This window comes from Corvus kubaryi, unplaced genomic scaffold, assembly GCF_017639235.1.
Source record: "Corvus kubaryi isolate FWS band 111438036 unplaced genomic scaffold, C.kubaryi_AGA036_p1.0 37152, whole genome shotgun sequence".
In the NCBI taxonomy this organism is placed as follows: domain Eukaryota; kingdom Metazoa; phylum Chordata; class Aves; order Passeriformes; family Corvidae; genus Corvus; species Corvus kubaryi.
Window position 1 is genome coordinate 461,433 of NW_024581040.1, and position 18,820 is coordinate 480,252.

Here is an 18,820-nt window from a genome sequence, read left to right on the forward strand (position 1 = left end):
TAATCAGTACCCACAAACTGCAGCTTCCAGAGGAGTCCCTGGACACCACGGACTGGGACAAGGCAGAGAGGTTGAGTCAAGATGAAAGACACTTTCATCCTCCTCTTCCTCAGGGTGGATGGCTCTGCACTGAATTCCCAACCCCAGCTCCTCTCTGATCCCTGAGGAATTTAGTTTGAAAAACGCAAAGCCCCAGTTTAAAGCTCTGCACAGTCAGTTGGACAAAATATTCAAAATATTTGGACGGGAACTGAGCATCAGACAGAAAACAGCCTCTGCTGATGTGTGTCCTCTGCCACAGGACCAGAGGGGACAAGAGGGCCATGTGTGTCCCATGCTGCTTCCCAAATCACTGGCTGCTGGAGAGGATCAGGCAAAGCCCAGAGGAATAAGACAGTCCCTGCTTTCCCCAGCTACTGCTCCTGTGATCATCAAGCAAAAAATCGACACCATCAGATGTCACCCCTGTGCTGCTGCGGGCAGGACTCGGAGCTGGCAGGTGGCAGCTCCTGCCTGTGACAGGCAGCTGGTGTCTGGGAACAATAACGTGGAGGCGCCAGTCTGACCCTGGAACTGCCTGGGATATCCAGCCAAGGACTGCATTATCCCCAGAGTGCTCTGCAAACACCTTCTGCACCAACAGGAATTCCCACACATGGAGCCAGACTGGGAAATCACTCTAAATCTGAAGTTTTTTGAGCAGTCAAGTGCCCAAAACCAGGGCTGGGAACTCTTTCCTTGCCCTAAGTGGCACTGGAGTGGTTCAGGATGGGGCTGGCTGTTGTGGGGGGCTGGGATTCCGGGAAGGGGTCGGTCACCTTCACCGGCTGGTCCTGAGCCTGGTCGGGCTGGTCTCCTCCTCCTTTCTCTTTCTTCCGCTTGGGTTTCTTTTTCTTCTTTTTGGCTCCGCTGTCATTTGCTGGACTCAGGCCCCTGGGGAACAAAAGAAACATCATTGGAGCCTTGGGGTTTTCTTTTGGGAGAACATTTGTTTGGTTTCTGAGGCACTCTAAAGAAAATACAGGCTCCCTGCTGAGTCCAAGTCTCCAGGAAGGGGAATACTCCGTGCACGGAGGGTGCAGCCAAGCACCCACCCCACGGCACAGAACTCCCTGTGAGCTCCCAAAAAGGGACCAGCACCAACACCTCCCACCCCACAGGTTTGCTCAGAGGTGAGGACTGAGCCCTGTGCTGCAAGAGATCACACCCCCACTGTCACATCACCCCACTCTGCCACCCACGCCCAAATCCACCCTGTGGAGTGGTGGGATGCCCAGCTTTGGCTTTCTCCCCCTCTCCAAGCCCAAGGATAGATGTGGAAGCAGCAAACACTGGTCCAGCTCCAGGGATAAGGCCCCACAGCAGGTCCTGGCACCACAGAGAGGTCGGTGGCCAAGGACACTGTGCCAAGTGTCACCTCACCTGCAGAGATGATGCTCTACGGAGACCAGGCTGTTTATTGGAAAATTATTATATTGTTATGCTGGAGCTGGAAAATTGAGACTGAGGAGCAAATCTCTGGGAGTGCAGGGTGGGAAGTACCTACACCAGGGCACAGCTCCTCCTTCCACAGATGCAGGGCAGCCCTGGACATCCAGATCACGACCATTCCCAAACAGCTGCTGGTGTGAAACCCCTCACTGAGCCTGGCCTTTGTTCCAGCAGCATCCTGATGCCAAAACACAGGAGAGATGCCTCCTCCCAGCATGGCAGATGGGATCTCATGATGATGAGCTCATGATCCTGCATGGGATGACGCGGCACAGGACAGGCATGGGGGAGCTGGGACACCCCAAGCTCGGAGGGAGCCTCCAAACAAGGCCACAGCCTCCAAGGGGTCAGGGCTCAGGGGGAAATTCGATCCTGGAGAGGCTGGAGCAGGTCTGAGAGGAGGGATGAAAGGTGAAAGGGAGGGACATGGCCAGGAGAGCTCTGCCAGCTGCCAACACGAGGGGTCTCCTGCAAAGCAAGCTGGGGGCAGTGGGTGCCAGGACATGGCTCAGCTCTGTCCTGTCCCTCAGAGCTGCCAAGAGGGGTCAGGATACAGCCAGTGCATTTGTACTCTACGACAGAGGTTCCCTTCCTTGCACCCCAAAACAACTCTCACAGAAGGGACAACCCCACAGATCTGACCTGCCCAGAGGCACTGGCCTGGAATCTCCCCACAAAAGCATTGCTCACTCCCAGAGCAGTTTAATGTCTTTACCAAACACAAGATAGTGGTGAAGAGGGTGGAGCAGGAAAAAAAAGAAGAAACGTGCTGGAAAATACGTTGGAGCAGCATCCAACTATTTATTTCAGCATGGCCAGAACAAGGAGGGGCTGGGAGGAGAACAGAGCTTGAAGAAATGCAAGTGCAAGGTGTCCCTGCCCATGGCAGGGGGTTGGAAGTGGATGATCCTCCAGGTCTCTTCCAACCCAACCATTCTAGGCAATCCCTGGGCTGAGCAGCAAGAAGGTTATGAAACTAGGGAAAAGTGGATGGAGAAATGTTTTTTGAGGGATGAAGCTGGGAGGTGCCTGTGGATGTAGCACAGAAAGCCAACGTGATGGGCTGCATTGTCCTGGGGAGCAGAGAAGGATGGTTTGCAGGACACGGAGCTGCTGGGCTGGGGAAGCTTTTCCTCTGGATGAAACCTGAACAGCAGCAGAGGCTCTGCAGACAGCACATGCTGGGGAAAAGGACTCCCATCTATCAGCAGAGCCTGTGTGGAACACCAGGAGATGGGAAGCACTCCTGGCGTGGGAACAAGCACTGGCTCAAGGTGAGCTGCTCCACAAAAGGAGGTAAAGAGAAGCCCCCACCTCTTCTCCAGAAGAGCATGAAGGAGAGCAGAGAGAGGAGCAGGAGCAAAGCCACAGCTCTGAGAACGAGCAGCTCCAAGGAGCAGCAGCTCCAAGGAGCAGCTCCAAGGAGGAGCATCCTGCGGCGCTGCTGAACCATCCCTGGAGGGAATCTCACCTTCCCTCCCACTGCCAGGAAAGGGCTTTGCCTCCACCCGGGAGATGCTGCTTGGACATGACAGCAGCAGCAATCCCAGCACAGGGCTGCTGACACCACTATTGATTTTAGTGACAAATGTGTGATGGCTTTTTTAACTCTCTGGGGAGGAGCACGGGCAGATCCTGGCCATGCTGAAGTCCTGGGATGAGCAAAGCCACCTTGGAGCTGCATTAAACACATCCAAACCGTTTCCTATCAATTTTAACACCACAAACTGACAGCACCAGGAGAGTTCTTGAGCATACCCCAAGGGCTGGCGCTGGAAGTTGCCCCTTCCAAAGGAGATGGACACGTGTTCCCAGCTCACCTGCACACTGGGATGCTGCAGGTGTCAGTTGTGACAGACAGAATGCTCCCCTCATACTCTGTCGGCATCGCTTTGCTTCATAAATCAGAGCTGCCAACTCCCAGCTTGGTGCTAATGAGCTTGGCCCAATCACGCCAGGCTCACAGGTGAAAGCGCTGAGAAAATTCCTCCCTGATTTATGAGCAAAGCTGGCGTGACCTGGAAGAAATCAGGGTAGCAGAAGGTGGGATGAGATTTTGTATTCCAGGTGGCATGGCCTGGGGAAGGGCCCTGCTCCAGCCAGGAGATGAAAACCAATCCAGCAGAGGAGTCACTAGCACGTAGGAAAATGCTGGAAAACCCAAAGCTCCCACTTGCTACACCCATAGAAGCAACAACTACAGGTATTTTCTATTTTAAATCTATTTAGGAAAGCAAATATCTTTTTTCTCCAGGGTAACTGCACCTCTCAGACATTCCCCAAATTAATGACAATTCCCCAACAGTGTCCTGGGACAAGCCACCACCATCCAAAATCTCAACTATTGCAGCTGGCCTGACCCACGAAGCCGAGAGGGCTGGAGCAGGAAGGGTGAACTGCCAGCCCAGCTCACATCCAACAGCCCACGGCCTTCCCAGCTGCACTTAATGCCTTTTTCCTCCCATACCCCTTTGCATTCTGAGGTGCTTTGAGAGGTGAGGTAGCTGGACAAGGGTGCCCTGGCTGCACTGTGAAACACACCTCCCGATTCCCTGTGGGATCACCATGGTCTCTTTTCTGGCTAAGGAAAACACTTTTCCCTACTCCTGGGAAAGGCATCCCCACATCATGGCCATTCACAGCACTACAATCCCTCCTTTCCATTACCAGGCAGCTCCTTGAGCTGAAAGCAAAGGCTCCAGCACCAACCACTGCCCAGAATACAACCCCCATAACCTGAGTGATCTTGAAAACTGATTTTTGGAAGCACCTACAGACAGCGGCTGGGCTTGTTCAGAGTGAGACCTGCTCAGACTGACTGTGCTCCACCAGCTCAGCCCCTCTAGAGGCTGAAAAACACCAGACACATCCAGCAACAAACTGGTGCTCAGCACCCACTGATCTATCCCCTGGATCCATGGGTGTTCCCACCGTATTCCCAAACTTGAGGGAGGAAGCACAAGGGGAACAGCTCCAGCCCTGGGCGGTTCCCTCAGCCTGCTGGGAGGCTGAAAGGAGTCAGATGAGCAGGAGTAGATCCCTGCTCCGTATTTAGGTGCTGGAAAATCCTTCTGCCAACCCGGGGGCTAATCAGGCACGGTGCTTAGGCTGTAATCTCTGTAATCTCGTTAGGGGCCGTGGCAGGGAGGGAGGGAGGATTTCCAGATGGCAAAGCTCAGCTCTCGGAGCCCAGTGTGCCACCACTGTGCTCCCTACACCTACAACTGAATCCCACATGTGGGAGCTCAGTGCTTGTCCCAGGAACACCTTCTCGTGGCTCACTGCAGGCAGGGATCACCACATCGACAGCTGCCCCTCTGGAAAAGCCCCTCTGCCCCCTCACACCCCATCAGGCAACAACCCAGCTGTGCCACAGGGCGCTCCCAAACTCCTTCTGTCTCAAACAGCTTCCCCAGATGGTTTTGACAACAATGGAACCGTTTCACAGGACTGGGACGCTCCAATCCTTGGTGTCACCGCTGCTCTCGATGCCTGTGAGGTGACAAATCCCACCAGGCTGAGCCCATGCAATGTTCCTGCCTCTCCAGAACCAGGGAATAAACCCTCCCCAGCCACCAGGGACACAGTGGAAGCTCCCTCCACACAAAGGGAAATATGAAAAATAAAGAAGCGGGCTTATTTTCTTCGGAAAATCAACTTGGATAGCCACAGCAGAGAGCAGTGCAGCCACTTCCCAGTGCTGACACATGACTGAGGCTGAGGAAACTCAATTCCTCTTTCCTGTCCTTAAAAGGAAAGGAAGTATTGCTTTCACTCAGGAATACTTTTATGTTTTAAACCTCAGTGCCAAGATCCAGTGTCTCCCAGCACAAACTGGCACGGGCAGGGCTCCGAGTGTGGCTCTACAAACCCTGGCAGCTCAAAGCCCTTCCCCTGCCCTGTTTTTGGGGACAGTGTCACTGGCATGACCAGAAACACTCCCGCACCCCAGCGTAATGAGATGGTACGGAATCAACAGAATTAATGACTGTGCATCCAGAAGGAAAACCATCCTCTTTCCCACTGCTTGGTCTCTCCCTGGGGGGTCCCTGCTGGGTTTTGGCAGTACAGGAAACTTGCCAGAGAGCTCCAAAGCCTCCCTGCCTCACGCTCCTTATGGCTTTTGGTGTTATTGCCCAAGATATCCACACTATTTCCTACTGGATAGTCCCCAGTGCTTGTGGTATTCCAGCTCCTCGAGGTGGCCAGAGTGATGCCCACGCCAGGATCTGAGGAGGGCTCCCAAACACGCCTTTTCCTGGCAAAGGGCAGGAGGAACCGCTGGGCTGGGGAACAGTGGTGATTGAGCACCGCGTCTCCTCTGCTCGGCTCTGGCTTCCACAAACCTAATCATGTCAGAGGGAAAGAAAATAAAAATCTCCCCCAGCTCGGCTAAACCGATTAAACTGAGACACGGTGCCACACCCGGGAGGCAAATAAAATATAAATGGGCAGCTGTGCTGTCATAAAAAAAGCCTCTGTGATATTTCTTGTGTGACCTTTTATTCGCTCCGGTTCCTGGGCAGGCAGGATTGCCTATGGAAAGCTGCTGATAGAGGGAGAAGGGCTCTCCAAGCCCATGGTCTCTGCTCTGCAGGGGTGGGCAAGCAGCACCAGGTGAGCAGGAGGAGCCCAGTGAGGCTCAGGTGCGGGAAGAACAAAGTGCAAACCCTTCAGAAACCTCTGGAAAGCCACATGTTGCCATTCCCATTCCCAGACGAAATGAGGATGAAGCCTCTCCCGCAAATCCCAGGCATGGGGAGGCAGCTCTGCACCGTATTAATTAACGCAGTGAGCAATGAGGGTGCTACGTTAAGCATTCCAGCTCTTCCCTACTGAGATGAGGACGTGCCTCGCTGCCTGTGCTCGCTCCCTGCCTTGTTGTTGTTGTTATTCCACCATTCCATACCCCTGGAGGCTGCGCTCCTCCAACCACGAGACAATGTAGGCAGAGCTTTGCAAAACCCTGGGCTGCGTTTAGGATAACGACGGGATGAGTGTACAGAAGCCCGGGATTATTCCAGGGCACGGGGATGCCACATGCTCCGGAAAGCAGGATCACGCATCCAACCGTGCCATCACCCTGGGTGTCACCGCGGCGACGGAGATGCCAGGAATGGGCTGAGGCTCGTGCGGGAGGGCAGAGGGAATGTGGGGAGAAACACCCTAACGCAAGGCCACGAAGAGCTGCTCACTGGGCTTATTTCTGCCCGGAAAAGGCGCTCGCGGCCCCGTCCCGGCCGCCCCGCAGCCGTCACCCATCCACGCCGCGGCCGCGCCCGGCCCCGCTGAGCTCCGGACACGCTCCCGCAGCGGGCGTGAATGGGCACCGCCCCCCCGCCAGACTGACGGGCGCCTCGACCAATCGCTGCCCGGGATGCTGCCCAGCGACCTATCAGCGCACCCGGGGGGCGGGGCGCCTCGCACTTCCCGGCCGCTCCTCGCCTCAATGGGCCCGGCCGCCGCCGCGGCACGCGGTCCCGGCCGCCACTCACCCCCGGTTGGAGCCATGCTCCGCCTCGTTCTCGCAGTCGCTGCAATGCTCGTGGTCGTTCTCCTCCGCCGCCGGCCGCGGAGGCCTCGCTGGTGGCCGCCTCACTGCTGTCTCACTGTCGTCCGCCATCTTGAACGGGGCCTCCGCGCGTGCCGCACCCCCGCAACAAAGCGTGCCGCGATTGGGCGGTGGGCCGCGGGGCATGCCGGGAGTGGTAGTCTGCGTGGGCATGCGGGGACCGGGCTGCGCCGGGGCTGGGACTACGATTCCCGTCGATCTCTGGGGGTGTCCAGGGGCGGGGCGCCGGTGGCGGGAGGGTCCCCTCACACCAGGGCAGCCGTGTGGATGCCCCGACTGGCGGAGAGCCGCCGCCCGTCCCCGCGCTCGCCCGTCCCCCGAGGCCGCGGTGCTCGCCTCTCCGCCCGCTTCCTGCTTGAGGGGGGTGGGTCGAGTCTAATGAGGGCGGCGCCGATTGGCTGGGAGAGACGCCCCCGCTTCCCGCAGCCAATAGACGCGCGGGACACTGCGGCGCGGGTGAAGCCGGGCGGAGGGTGAGTGGTGAGGGCGGCGGGAGGGGGCCCGTGGTGGCCCCGGCACTCCGCGGGATGGGTCAAGGTGGTTGTGGCGGTGGCTCTTTCCCCGCCAATTAAAGATGTATTTGGTGATTCTTGCCTTTAACTGCAGCCTCCTCGAGGCAAACACCAGGTCTCTCAGCCCCAGCCAGAGGCGAGGATGGGCTCAAGAGGAAGGCCGGGTGTGGGATGGTGCTGGAAGACACGCTCTAGGCTTCATCCCCAATCCCTGTGAATGGACGGATTGAGGCTGGCAGCTTGTGCTGTGCTCAAAACCCGCAGGAGTTGGGACCCGGGAATTTTTGGGTGCTTAGTTCTTTAAAAAACAGTTCCTCAGTGCCCTGGGTGCATCTCCCCATTCCTCGCTGCAGGAACAGCTCACCGAGTTTTCCAGCCTGAACAGCCTCTGTGGCTCGTGTTCTGGTTTTCCCTATGGCTGGTTTAGTTGGCACAGGCCAAATACAAACCCCCAAAATGGTGTATTTGGGGGAAAACTGGTTCTGGCTCCTGCCGGTAACATCTGCAGGAGTGGGCTGGCCTCTCCCCTCGTGGGCAGTTCAAACCCGAGCTCGTTAAATATTGATGCCTGAGATCTGTGCAGGCCCTTGAACAGCACAAGTGTTCAGATCCCCGGCTGGCCCTGGTTTCCAGGATAACCCTTCCAAGGGCTGCTTTCCCCCTGCAGTAATTCCTGTGGTGGAGGCATGCGACGGAGGGACAGAAATAGCAGGGATTTTGGGAGCAAGTCCCAGCTGAGGCTGGAGGCCAGAACGCTGAGGTTACTGCAGTTAAAGGCCTGTGTTTACATGGGCAGGAGAGCTTTTAGAGTACTTTTACAAAACAGGCACATGGAGCCTCCGCTGCTGTGATCCGGATCCTCCTGGTGCAGTGTTGCCCCTTGCAGGCTGCTGCAGTGGGAAGGCAGATTTTAACCTGCTGGGATAAATAAACAGCCTCTCTGTCATTCCAAGCCCCCTGTAACACCAGGAGAGGCTCCCCGTGGGGTCCAGGTCCTGCTTGGGAAGTACATCAACCTCCTCAAAGCACTGCTGTTTACTATTATTATTTTGGCCCTCTCTGATTCCTTTTGGATCCTCCCTTGTTGCTGCTGGAGCCATTCCCATCTGTTTTCCTGATGTCTGGGAAAGGGAAGGAGCACGTGGTGCTGCTACAGGCTGGCGTCAGCGCTCGCTGGAGCTGCTGCATGAGCTGCTGGCAGGGGCTGCTGCTTCTGCTCCAGCTCTGCTCCTTCCCTCTGCTGAGCTGCCTCTAGCTGCCACAGGACTTGCCCTTACCCTTCTTCCCCCCAAACTGCGGGTTTGGGTCCTGTTTGTAGGACTGAATTATGACTGAAGTGTCTGGTTTTGTTGTGTTCCAGCCAAAGGGACGCAGTGCTGCATCCTCAGCCCCCCTGCCCCGTGCTCCCACCTGCTGTCCTTGGGTGCCAGCGGGACGGGCCCCTCTCGCTGGGGACAGTGCGGGCAGTAGGTACCTGGTTCCTTTATGTGCAGAGTTTTTGGGGGGCTGGTGCTGTCTGGAGGGAGCGGGGAGGCCAGAGCCAGGTTAGGCAGGGAGATGGTGGCTGAGATGGTTGGGGTTCCAAGAGGGAGGGAGCAGGATCTGGGCGAGGGGAAGCTGAGGGGTGACTACCAGCAGCCTGTGGCTCCTGGCCAAAGGTGATGGAGCCAATTCCTTCTCAGATGCAACAGCCACAGGCTGAGCTGTGGGAGGCTCGGCCCCTCACCCATGGTGTCACCCTGGATGAGGTGACAGCAAAGGCACAGCTGCTGTCCCTGGGGATTTGCACAATTCGCTTGCACAAAGCCCTGGACACTCTGGGCTGGGGCTGCAGGAGGGACGCTGGGGTCTGTACCCAGCCTGCTGAGGCTGTTGTGGTTTTGGGATGTGGATACTCACAGTAGTCCCCTCAGCTCTCCAGAGCTGCCTCTGCGTGGCTGAGCCGTTTGGTTTTGAGAGCACACAACGGGATTTAGAGGATTGCAGGGTTTGGATTGAGCAGGGAGATCTCTGTGCAGGAGCTGTGAGCGCAGCGTTACCAACCCCCTCCCGGCCTCGAGGCCAAGGGCAGGCACAGATCTGTGCCCAGGGCCATGTTTGGCAGCTCATGGACACCAGTTTGCTGCTCAGAGCTGTGATTTCCCTGTCCCTTGGGCTGCCAGAAGTGTGGGAATGGGATTCACTGAGTGCCTTGTGGGCTCTGGGTCCCCATGGTGTCAGAGGTGGCTGAGCTCTGATACCTGGCTGCAGAGTTTCAGCAGGGCTCTCCCCCTCAGGCCTCGTGTGTCCCAGTCCTGGCTGAGATATTGTCTGAATTCTGCCCTTTTTCGCTGCTCCTGGGTCACCCTCGACAAACCTGCCAGAAATTTCCTGATTTCTCTGAGCAGGTCCAGAGGAGGCCACGGAGATGCTCCAAGGGCTGGAGCTCCTCTGCTCTGAAGCCAGGCTGGGAGAGCTGGGGGTGCTCACCTGGAGAGGAGAAGGCTCCAGGGAGAGCTCAGAGCCCCTTCCAGGGCCTCAAGGGGCTCCAAGAAGGACTGTGGACAAGGGCCTGGAGTGACAGGACAAGGGGCAATGGCTTCTCACTGCCAGATGGGATATTGGGAAGGAATTCCTCCCTGGGAGGGTGGGCAGGCCCTGGCACAGGGTGCCCAGAGCAGCTGGGGCTGCCCCTGGATCCCTGGCAGTGCCCAGGCCAGGCTGGATGGGGCTTGGAGCAGCCTGGGACAGTGGGAGGTGTCCCTGCCCATGGCAGGGGGTGGAGCTGGATGGGCTTTAAGATCTCTTCCAATCCAAACCATTCCATGATTCCATGACTCAGGGTGCTGTAGATGGACCTCTGGTTTGATGGGTGGAGATGCTAAAGGGGAACGAGTTGCTGGAGCTGCAGATAAACCAGCTGGAGGAACTTAGGGCTGGCTCAAGTGGCACATCCAGAGTTAGGGGGGTCCAGAAAAGCCTCATTTAATCCAACACTGTCCTCCAGCCTGTGAAACAGATACCCAGCTCAGAGGATGCCAAAATCCTGCTGATGTCTCAGTGACGCCCTGAGAAAGTATGAAAATGAGCTTTGAATGAAGTTGCCTGTTTGGGGCTAAATATTTGATGTGCTCAGCATGAACAAAATGGCCCTGTCCTGGCGCGTTTTCCAGCTCTTCTCTTTCCCTTCCAGAGCACGATGTTCCTGGTGGGACTCTCGGGTGGGATCGCGTCGGGGAAGAGCACGGTGGTGGCCGTGCTGCGGGAGCTGGGCTGTGCCGTGATCGATGCCGATGTTATTGCCAGGCAGGGTGAGTTTTCCAGAGCTGATCCTGCTCCCCGAGGTTCCCCTGACAACCGGGATCGCTGCCGGGAAGCGCTGACGGCAGAGGGTGCTCTGGGTACATCGGAGAAGCGTTTCCCTCCCGCTTCCCAGTCCGCGAGGCTGCGGAGCAGCTGCCCCGGGGGCGGGATTGGAACTAGGATATATTTTTAATAAAGAAAAGAAGAAGATCATGACCTAATAAACACCCTGGGGAGACTGTGCTCTGAGTTTTCCTCCCCTGAAGTGTGATGCTTCCCAGCTTTGAAAGCCAAGTCTGGGCAAAAATAAATGTGGTTCCCCGTAAAGTGGAATCCCTTGGCTAATCCCATATGCCCCCTGAGCCCCAGGACACCCATCCTGTCACTCAGTTACGTTGGGTGGGATCACTAACACAGCTGAAAGAGAAAGCCCCTCTGTGCTGGATGTCGTCTGTCTGCTGATCCTGAGAGATCAGACCACAAAATCATTGTGCTCAAAAAAAGGAAAAAAAAAAGAGGCTCCAGAGATCCCAGGCCAGGGGGAATTTGGTCTGTGCTCCTGCAGTGCACGCCTGCCTCTTGCTGCTCTCCAAACGTGCTGCTCAGGCTGGAGAAAGGACCCAGGATCCCAGCTCTGTTGCCTCAGTAGGACTGGAGCTCACCTTGTTTCCCCTGATTACCTGTGAGATGTTAATCCCTTCACCCCACCAGGATAACGAAGAGAGCAGAGGTTGCCCAGAGAAGCTGTGGCTGCCCCTGGATCCCTGGAAATGTCCAAGGCCAGGTTGGATGGGGCTTGGAGCAACCTGGGATAGTGGAAGGTGTCCCTGTGCATGGCGGGGGTGGGACTGGATGCTCTTTTTCCCCAACCAGTCTGGGATTCTGAGGGCTGTGGATCCTGCATGCAGCAGGTTTGGGGTCTGTGGCTGAGTCATGGCGCAGTGGTGCACATTTGGAGGTGCCTGAGCTTTTCTGTTTGGTGAAGAACTTACTGTGTAGCCACTCAAAGCTGTGATGCTTTAACATTTTATTGCACTGTAATTCCCCTGGAGGTGCAGGAAATTTGCTGGAGGTGCTAAAAGCCCTCAGAGACAGTAGGAAAACACCACAGATACTCTGTGGAAGTTTTTCTGCCAATCACTTTATTTTCCACCAATTCCTTTTTTATATGTGTTTGTTTACTATATGGATTTCACCCATCCTGAAACTGCCTCCATGTGATATTCCATGGGAGAAAAAAAATTGGTCTTAAAGACTTTTATGAGGTTGGCCTGAGGTTACAACCTGTGGCAATGTTCCTGGATTTGGGAGAGATGATTATCTGCGGTCTGTCCTTCGCTGTGGTTACCCTCAGCTGGAGCTTAATTATGGTTTTATTGCTTCATCCCTTTTGTTGGGGATTTTTTTTTGGTGGCTTTAAAGTTATACACTCCTGTAACATCAGAGCCCCTGCAAGGGCTGATTGGGGATTGAGCTTTTAGAAGGTTTTTGTATTCATTTTCCTGAAGAATTTAGTGACTGACGTGAAAGACCGTAAAAAAATCCACCTCAGCAGCAGCCAGAGCCAAGTTGCAGCAGTGAGTATCCACAAAGTGCTGAAGTTTCAGCTGGTCCTGATCCCTTTAGGATCTCCCTGCTCAATCCCTGGCGGGAATTGTCTGAGCCCAGTTCCTGCCCCTGCCTTGGTGTGTGGCCATCACTGTGTCCTCCTGCCTGCCCTGCTGACTTGTCACCCCGAGCAGCAGCATGTGCCGGCAGCGTTGTGGTGCTGAATTAATGCCTGCAGGACTTCGATCTCCCAGGTGTCAGCCCTCAAAGGGACCTTGGGCTGGCAGGGCTGTTCTGGCAGGAGCTGCCAGGCCGTGCAGCTGTGGTGCCAGGACAGATGAGCTGGAGGCAGATGTGCTGCCACGGGGAGCATCAGCTCCGTCAGTTAATGAGCAAACCCCATCTGAGGGTGATTGCTGATGCAAACACCGACTGTGCTGTAAAACCGGCTCTCACCCCCGGCTGTTTGATGTTCTCAGTGGTGCAGCCCCACTCCAAGGCCCATCAGCAGATCCTGCAGCACTTTGGCACCGAGATCCTCCTGGAGAATGGCGAGATAAATCGTGAGGCTCTCGGAAACATTATCTTCTCTCAGCCGGAGAAACGGAGGCTGCTGAACTCCATCACCCACCCTGAGATCCTGAAAGAGATGCTGAAGCAGGTCCTGAAGTACTTTGTGCTTGGTAAGAGGTCATGTCCGGCCTGCCAGGACTCCTGCTTGGGCAGGAGCCATCCCTGATCCCTCTACCTTTAGTTTGAATGTGGGGAGAGGAACAGGGAAAACAGAGAAAGGGAAGGGACATTGAGTGACAGCCTTTGTGCTCTGCCTCCGGTGGCCTTTGGTGTCTGTTTGGAGGATTCATTCCTGATTCACTCCTGCCTTTCACTGCTGCCCTTCACCGCTTTCCTCTGTGGTTTAAAGTGTATCTGTAGGGCCTGGGAGCAGCTTTGCTGAGATTACCCACCAGATAATGTCACACTCCTGAAATGGCCAAATATCCCTCCCTGCCCCCAGCCTGCTCCAGCTTCAGTGGAAGCTGTGGAGCCCTTTGAGTGTCGATAAGGTGAGGAATGGGCTGACAGCTGTGGCTTCCAAAGTCCCGTGTTCCCCCTGATAAATGGAACAAATGCAGCTGTCAGGCCGGGCTGGGGAAATGCCAGATAAGATCACCAGCTGTTCCAGAGGTCTCCATGTAGACAGACGGATGCCTTAATGGAGTCAGTCTGGATTCGTGGTGCTTATCAGAGCTGAGGCCTGTGAGAGCTGAACAGGCTGGGGCACCGCGGGGCCGAGCTCTGCTGCGGGGTGAGGAAGCACAAAGGAAGCAACAGGCAGGAATGCCAGGAGCCAGAGATGGAGTCTTGAACTCGGGGCTGTGGGCTCAGGAGGCGGATGCTGTCCTGGCCTTCGGCGAGAGCACTGTGTGGCTTCAGCAGGCTGCCTTGTCCTCATTAGTCAGGATTTAATGATTTGGGATAGCTGGATGTTGTCTCTGAGGATCGCTGTGTAAGGAAAGCTCTGATCGATCAAATCAGAGGGCAGCGAGAAGCCTCTCAGGGCGGAGATGCTGGTGGAATGGTGGCTCCTTGGATGATGATGTCTTTGTCGAGGCATTGCTTGCTGTGGGCAGCTCGGTTTTAGGGGGGGTCATAAAGAGGGGACACCAACAAACCTGGAGATGTCCCCTTGGCTGGGACCATGCAGGGGAATGAAGTCCTGACTTGGAGCTTTCTCCTGCCCTTTTCCTTTCCCCCAGGCTCAGCAGGGCATCTCCCACCTCGCCAAACACTGGCCAAGGGCAGAGGCACAGGGAGAACCAGGGGGACAGCGATTGACTGTGACAAGCTTTGCTCCCTGTGATGACAGAGGTTTTAAACCAAACTCAGCCAGTTTTGGTGAGGGTTCAGCCCCTGGGAGGCTCCCCCATGTTTCAGTGTCACAGCTGCGGGAGGTCTGCAAGGGTTTCCTTGCTCCCCTTGATAAAATGGAGCTGTTTAGCCAAAGCTTTTTATGAAGGGAGGAAAGCTGAGCTGGGAAATGTTGGCTCAGATGGCTGCAGCCTGGTAAAGTCTTGGACAAGAGAAGGAGTGGAAAGCAGATCCTGCTGTGGGCACTGCTTCCCGGGAGAGGCCGGCACGGCGCGCAGCTGCTGCTCTTGCCAGCCAGGCACTGCTGCTCCTCATTTCAGCTCCTCGTTTCAGCTCCTCATTATATTTCTGCAGTTTCACCTTTGGTCTGAGAGCAGCCAGGTTAGGGTTGGTTTTTTTTCCTCTGGAAACTTGGAATGAAACCATTTCCTCCCTGTGAGAGGGAGAAGGGCCAGCGGGCTCTGCTCTGCTCGGCTGTAATCATGGAGCTGTAGAGCTCCTGCTTGCTTTGCTTTCCCTAGCTATGGTGTGTGTGCAGCATGAGGAATTTGGGAATGGGGGTTAACAGTGTTCCCTTTTTTGGGGAATGTTGCCATTTCCACAGGCTACCGCTATGTGATCCTCGACATCCCTCTGCTCTTTGAGACCCACGGATTGACCAGGTTTATGAAATACACGGTGCTGGTTTATTGGTAAGTGCTCTGGGAGCCATGAGGACAGGGACAATGCCACCTCTCTCAGAGGGGACCATCATGTGCCTCCACTCTGGTGAAGGTTCAGCCACAGCCCTGGTGTGAACCCCACTGAGAGAAGCAACACTGCCTTTATAGTGCATGAGGGCCTTCCTGAGCTTTCCCTGGAACCTGGCACCATCATAGAAGGGAGGTCGCTGCCTTTGGGCCTTCCACAACCCGTGCTCGTGCTCCATCAGGGCAGGATTTGGGGCACTGTTACAGGCTGTGGGAACGCTGAGCACAGCCCAGGCAGCGGCGGCTCTGCTGATCCAAGTGCAGGCTGACTGTGTCAGAAATGACAGGGGGCACCTCTCTCATTCCCATTTTATCCCAGTGATTCCCCCTGGTGCCCGAGGAAGGCAGATCCCCCGTTCCCTCCCACCCCTAGCTCAGCCCCGTGCTCCGCCCGGCAGTGACCCCCTGACGCAGCTGGCGCGGCTGATGAAGAGGAGCGGCTTGGGCACGGCTGAGGCCGAGGCTCGGATCAGCTCCCAGCTGCCCCTGGACGAGAAGCGCAAGTGGGCAACGCACGTCATCGACAACTCCGGGGACTGGGAGAGCACGCGCCGGCAGGTCCTGCAGCTGCACGCCCGCCTCGAGGATTCCCTGGATTTCCTCTGGGCACGGCTGGCAGTGGGCACGACTGTTGCTGGGCTCGGAGGGCTGGTGTTCCTCCTCCTCCGGCATTTTATCTCTTAATTCACCTTTTCTCTTAGTCAGGGAAGGGGCCTGAATTTCCCAGTTTGAAAAGGGCAGTGAAAGGCCACCTCTGTTAATGAGCTTTGCCAGCTGAATGCAGACAGCGGCATGAGGCATCTCCTTGCACACTTCCCAAGGTGAACACAGCCAGAGGTTTTTTCAGGCACGTTCTCCCTGCTCAGGTTCTCACCCACCAGTCGTGCCTGTGGGATGAGGCCCTTGTCCCCATGTGGGTCTCTGTTGTGGGACTTCAATGAGTTGAGGCACTTTAATTTTGAACAATCTCACTTTAATCAAGCACAATTTCACTTTAACCGGGTACAATTTCACTTTAATCGGGTATAATCTCACTTTAATGTCTTCCAGGACAATCTTCTCCCTGGGGCTGGGTGGCTTCTCAGTACCTGTCACCGCCTCCACTGTCCCTTGGGTGATTCCTCATAGCTCAGCCCTTTTAATCCAAATTTACACTTGGGATTTCCCCTCTTTCATGTTGATTTAATGGAAACCTGTTAAATCAGCGAGGGGGAGGACAGCACCTCATTCACATGGATCGAGTGTTCAAGCTGGCTGCTCCTCCCTCTTGCCCTCTGTTTCTGTGGCCATCACTCGTGGGTCACCTTTGGCTTTGGATGCAAGGGTCTGATCCACCCTGGAGTAGTCTGAGACCTGGGCTCTGCCTCGTTCAAACTCATTTCCTGCTGTTTGAGCTTCCTTCGGCGGCGGTTTCCTGGTGGGAGAGCTGAGCCTGGGCGAGGCGGGTGCTGGGTCTTCACTTTTGTTTTAATAAAACACTGAACAGCAGCTGCTCCGCATCCCACGGCTGCTCCCGCGGCTCTTCCCAGCCTGCTCCCAGGTTGTTCCTATGCTGGGGCACGGCTGCGCTCTGTAAAGTTCAGCACACGCAGGAAGAGCTGCCGGGCGCTCCTGCTTTTCCTGGTAAACATCCCTGAGCTGCTCCAGGAGCTGCATCAGCCCTCCTGTGATCTTCCCTGGGAGGCTGTGGTTCAGTGTTGTCTCTGGGCACCCCACGGGGTGGGTCTGGCTTCCAAGGATGTGATCCTGAACCTGCTGTGGTTCTCAGTGGCCAGCACGTTCCCTCTGGGGTACCCCTGTCCCCACTGCCACCCCTTGTCCCCACACTTTGAGAAAGGTGGATGCTGCCAGCCCCTGGCCTCCTTCTCCCTGCTCACGGTGATCCCTGGCATCCTCCAGGATGCTCCCACCCTCCTGCCTGGGCTTGGTCCTTGGAGGCAGGGTCCTGCCCATCCCCTGTGCCATCCTTTAGGCTCTGGGACCTTCCCAGGGTGTCCCCAGCCAGCACATGCTCCTATTTGGGGCCGAGCACTCTTCCACCCCTGTCGTCCCCTGAGCCTCACTGTGCACACGCCAGTGCCATGTCTCACCCACCTGGAGAAACCTGGTGGTCCCTGTGCAGCCCCAGGGAGCATCCCTGAGCTGAAGCGTCCATCTGGCTACCCCAACTCTTCCAGCCGTGCTGGGGGAGCCGTACCCGAGCGCTGCCCCACCCCTGCTCTAAATGCTCCGTAATTGCGCCGTGCCGCTGGAGTCCCTCGCAGCCAGCCATAAATCAGGGCCGGAGCGGGATTTCTCGGCCGAGATAAGCACCGGTTCCGCCTCCCTCCCGCCCGCCTCCGCGATAAATGGGGCCGGGGGTGGAAGCAGGGAGCGAGACGGGGCCGTAATCGCATTTGGCGCTTCGCTGCCGCCCGGCTGACGTTCGCCCGCCGCTAACGAATTTAGCGGGGCCGAGGGAGCGAGCGGTTCCAGGGGCATGGTGAGGCACAGGGCTGCCCACGGCGCTGGCGTGGCCGGGGGAGCCTGGTGTGGGGGGCCCTGGGCTGAGCTGGGGGCTGAGCCCCCTGCGTGGGCTGCGGGCCCGGGTGTTGGTACCCACGGAAGGGGGTAGGACTCTGGAGCTTGGCCACGGAGTTGTACCCATCCGTGGATCCCCAGGATTGCCTCAGCACCCCCAGTCCCACTCCTGCCCATCCCACGCCCCAGCCAAACCCCCTCGGGGACAAGCCCATGGCCACCTGTGGCCGTGGCAGTGACCGCATGGCTCAGCCGTCCCCTGCCGGTGACAGATGGCTCAGCTCCCTGGGCTGGGTAGCATCGGCGGTCAGTGGCCATGGAGGGGGCCCGGCTGAGCGGGCTCCACAAGGGCTCCTAGGGCCCGTGGGTGCTGATGGAGGATCGTGGGTGCTGCAGCACGGCCCCAGCTCCGGCCCAGCCCCAGTCCCGCGCGCTGAGGCCGCCCCAGCTCGCCGCACGTCCCGCCATCGATCGCGGAGCAGCCGCCACCGTCACCGCGGGCCCGCGCCCACCGGGGCGGCTCGAGCAGAGCCGGCCCCGCGCCGCGAAGCCAAATATTTGACTGTGCAAATTGGCGGCCGGATCGATTCTGCTGCGGCTGGCGGGGGCTCGTGACAGACGGACGCTCCTCCTGCTGCACCCCCTGCTCCTGCACCCCCTTACGAACCGGAGCAGCCCTACCTGGAGCACTTCCTTCCCCAGTGCACCCCCTTCCTGGGGCACCCCCTCTCCGCTGCACCCCTTCCTTAGAGCATCCCCTTCCCCAGTGCACCCTATTCCTGAAACCTCCCTTTCTTGGAGCACCCCATCCCTGGAGCACCCCCTCCGCAGTGTCCCCCTCTCCACGGTGCACCCCCTCCCTGGGGTACCCCATTCCTGGAGCCCCCCTTCCTTGGAGCACCCACCATTGGACACCCGCTGGGGAGGGGTTGGGGAGGGTGGGGGCAGATGTCCCCCCACGAGGCTGCAGGTACAGGGTGATGTCCCCCAGTGGGGAATGTCCCCAGGTGTGAGCTGGGTGGGCGCCTCAAAACCCACAAGGCAGGGTGGCCTGAGTGTGGTGTCACTACATGGCACTGGTGTCACCAGTGTCACTGCATGGTGTCTGTTGTCACAGGTGTCACTGTCGCTGCATGGCCCCCAGGGTGTGGCACAGTGTCAGTGTCACTGCACACCTCCCTGGGGTGTGGCACAGTGTCACCATGGCTGCACAGCCCCACTCGTGTCACATGGAGCTGCTGCGCAGCCCTGCGGTGTTGCACAGCTTCACTGTTGCT

General features: G+C 57.1%; 2 protein-coding genes across 4 annotated transcripts in view; one reads left to right on the forward strand and one right to left on the reverse strand.

Annotated features, from left to right (window-relative positions):
* Window positions 1–7,363, reverse strand: part of NMT1 (N-myristoyltransferase 1) — an 18,345-nt gene extending 10,982 nt beyond the window's left edge. The window contains exons 1-2 of the mRNA XM_042021592.1: window positions 6,987–7,363; window positions 819–933 (exon numbers count right to left, since the gene is read on the reverse strand). Coding sequence (XP_041877526.1) covers window positions 819–933; window positions 6,987–7,216 — 345 coding nt within the window. The 5' untranslated portion in view covers window positions 7,217–7,363. The remainder of the gene's footprint in view (window positions 1–818; window positions 934–6,986) is intronic.
* On the forward strand, window positions 7,309–16,511 carry DCAKD (dephospho-CoA kinase domain containing). Of its 3 annotated transcripts, XM_042021593.1 has the most exons (6): window positions 7,309–7,536; window positions 8,936–9,041; window positions 10,748–10,865; window positions 12,885–13,088; window positions 14,879–14,966; window positions 15,422–16,511. In XM_042021593.1, exons 1-6 carry the CDS (start codon window positions 7,331–7,333, stop codon window positions 15,705–15,707), a joined length of 1,008 nt encoding a protein of 335 aa, XP_041877527.1. In that variant the 5' UTR covers window positions 7,309–7,330; the 3' UTR covers window positions 15,708–16,511. The 3 variants fall into 3 exon arrangements, with proteins under 3 accessions (XP_041877527.1, XP_041877529.1, XP_041877528.1); XM_042021595.1 differs by lacking the exon at window positions 8,936–9,041 and having other exon boundaries at window positions 7,427–7,536; XM_042021594.1 differs by lacking the exon at window positions 7,309–7,536 and having other exon boundaries at window positions 8,958–9,045.
* Window positions 16,512–18,820: the final 2,309 nt, after the last annotated feature.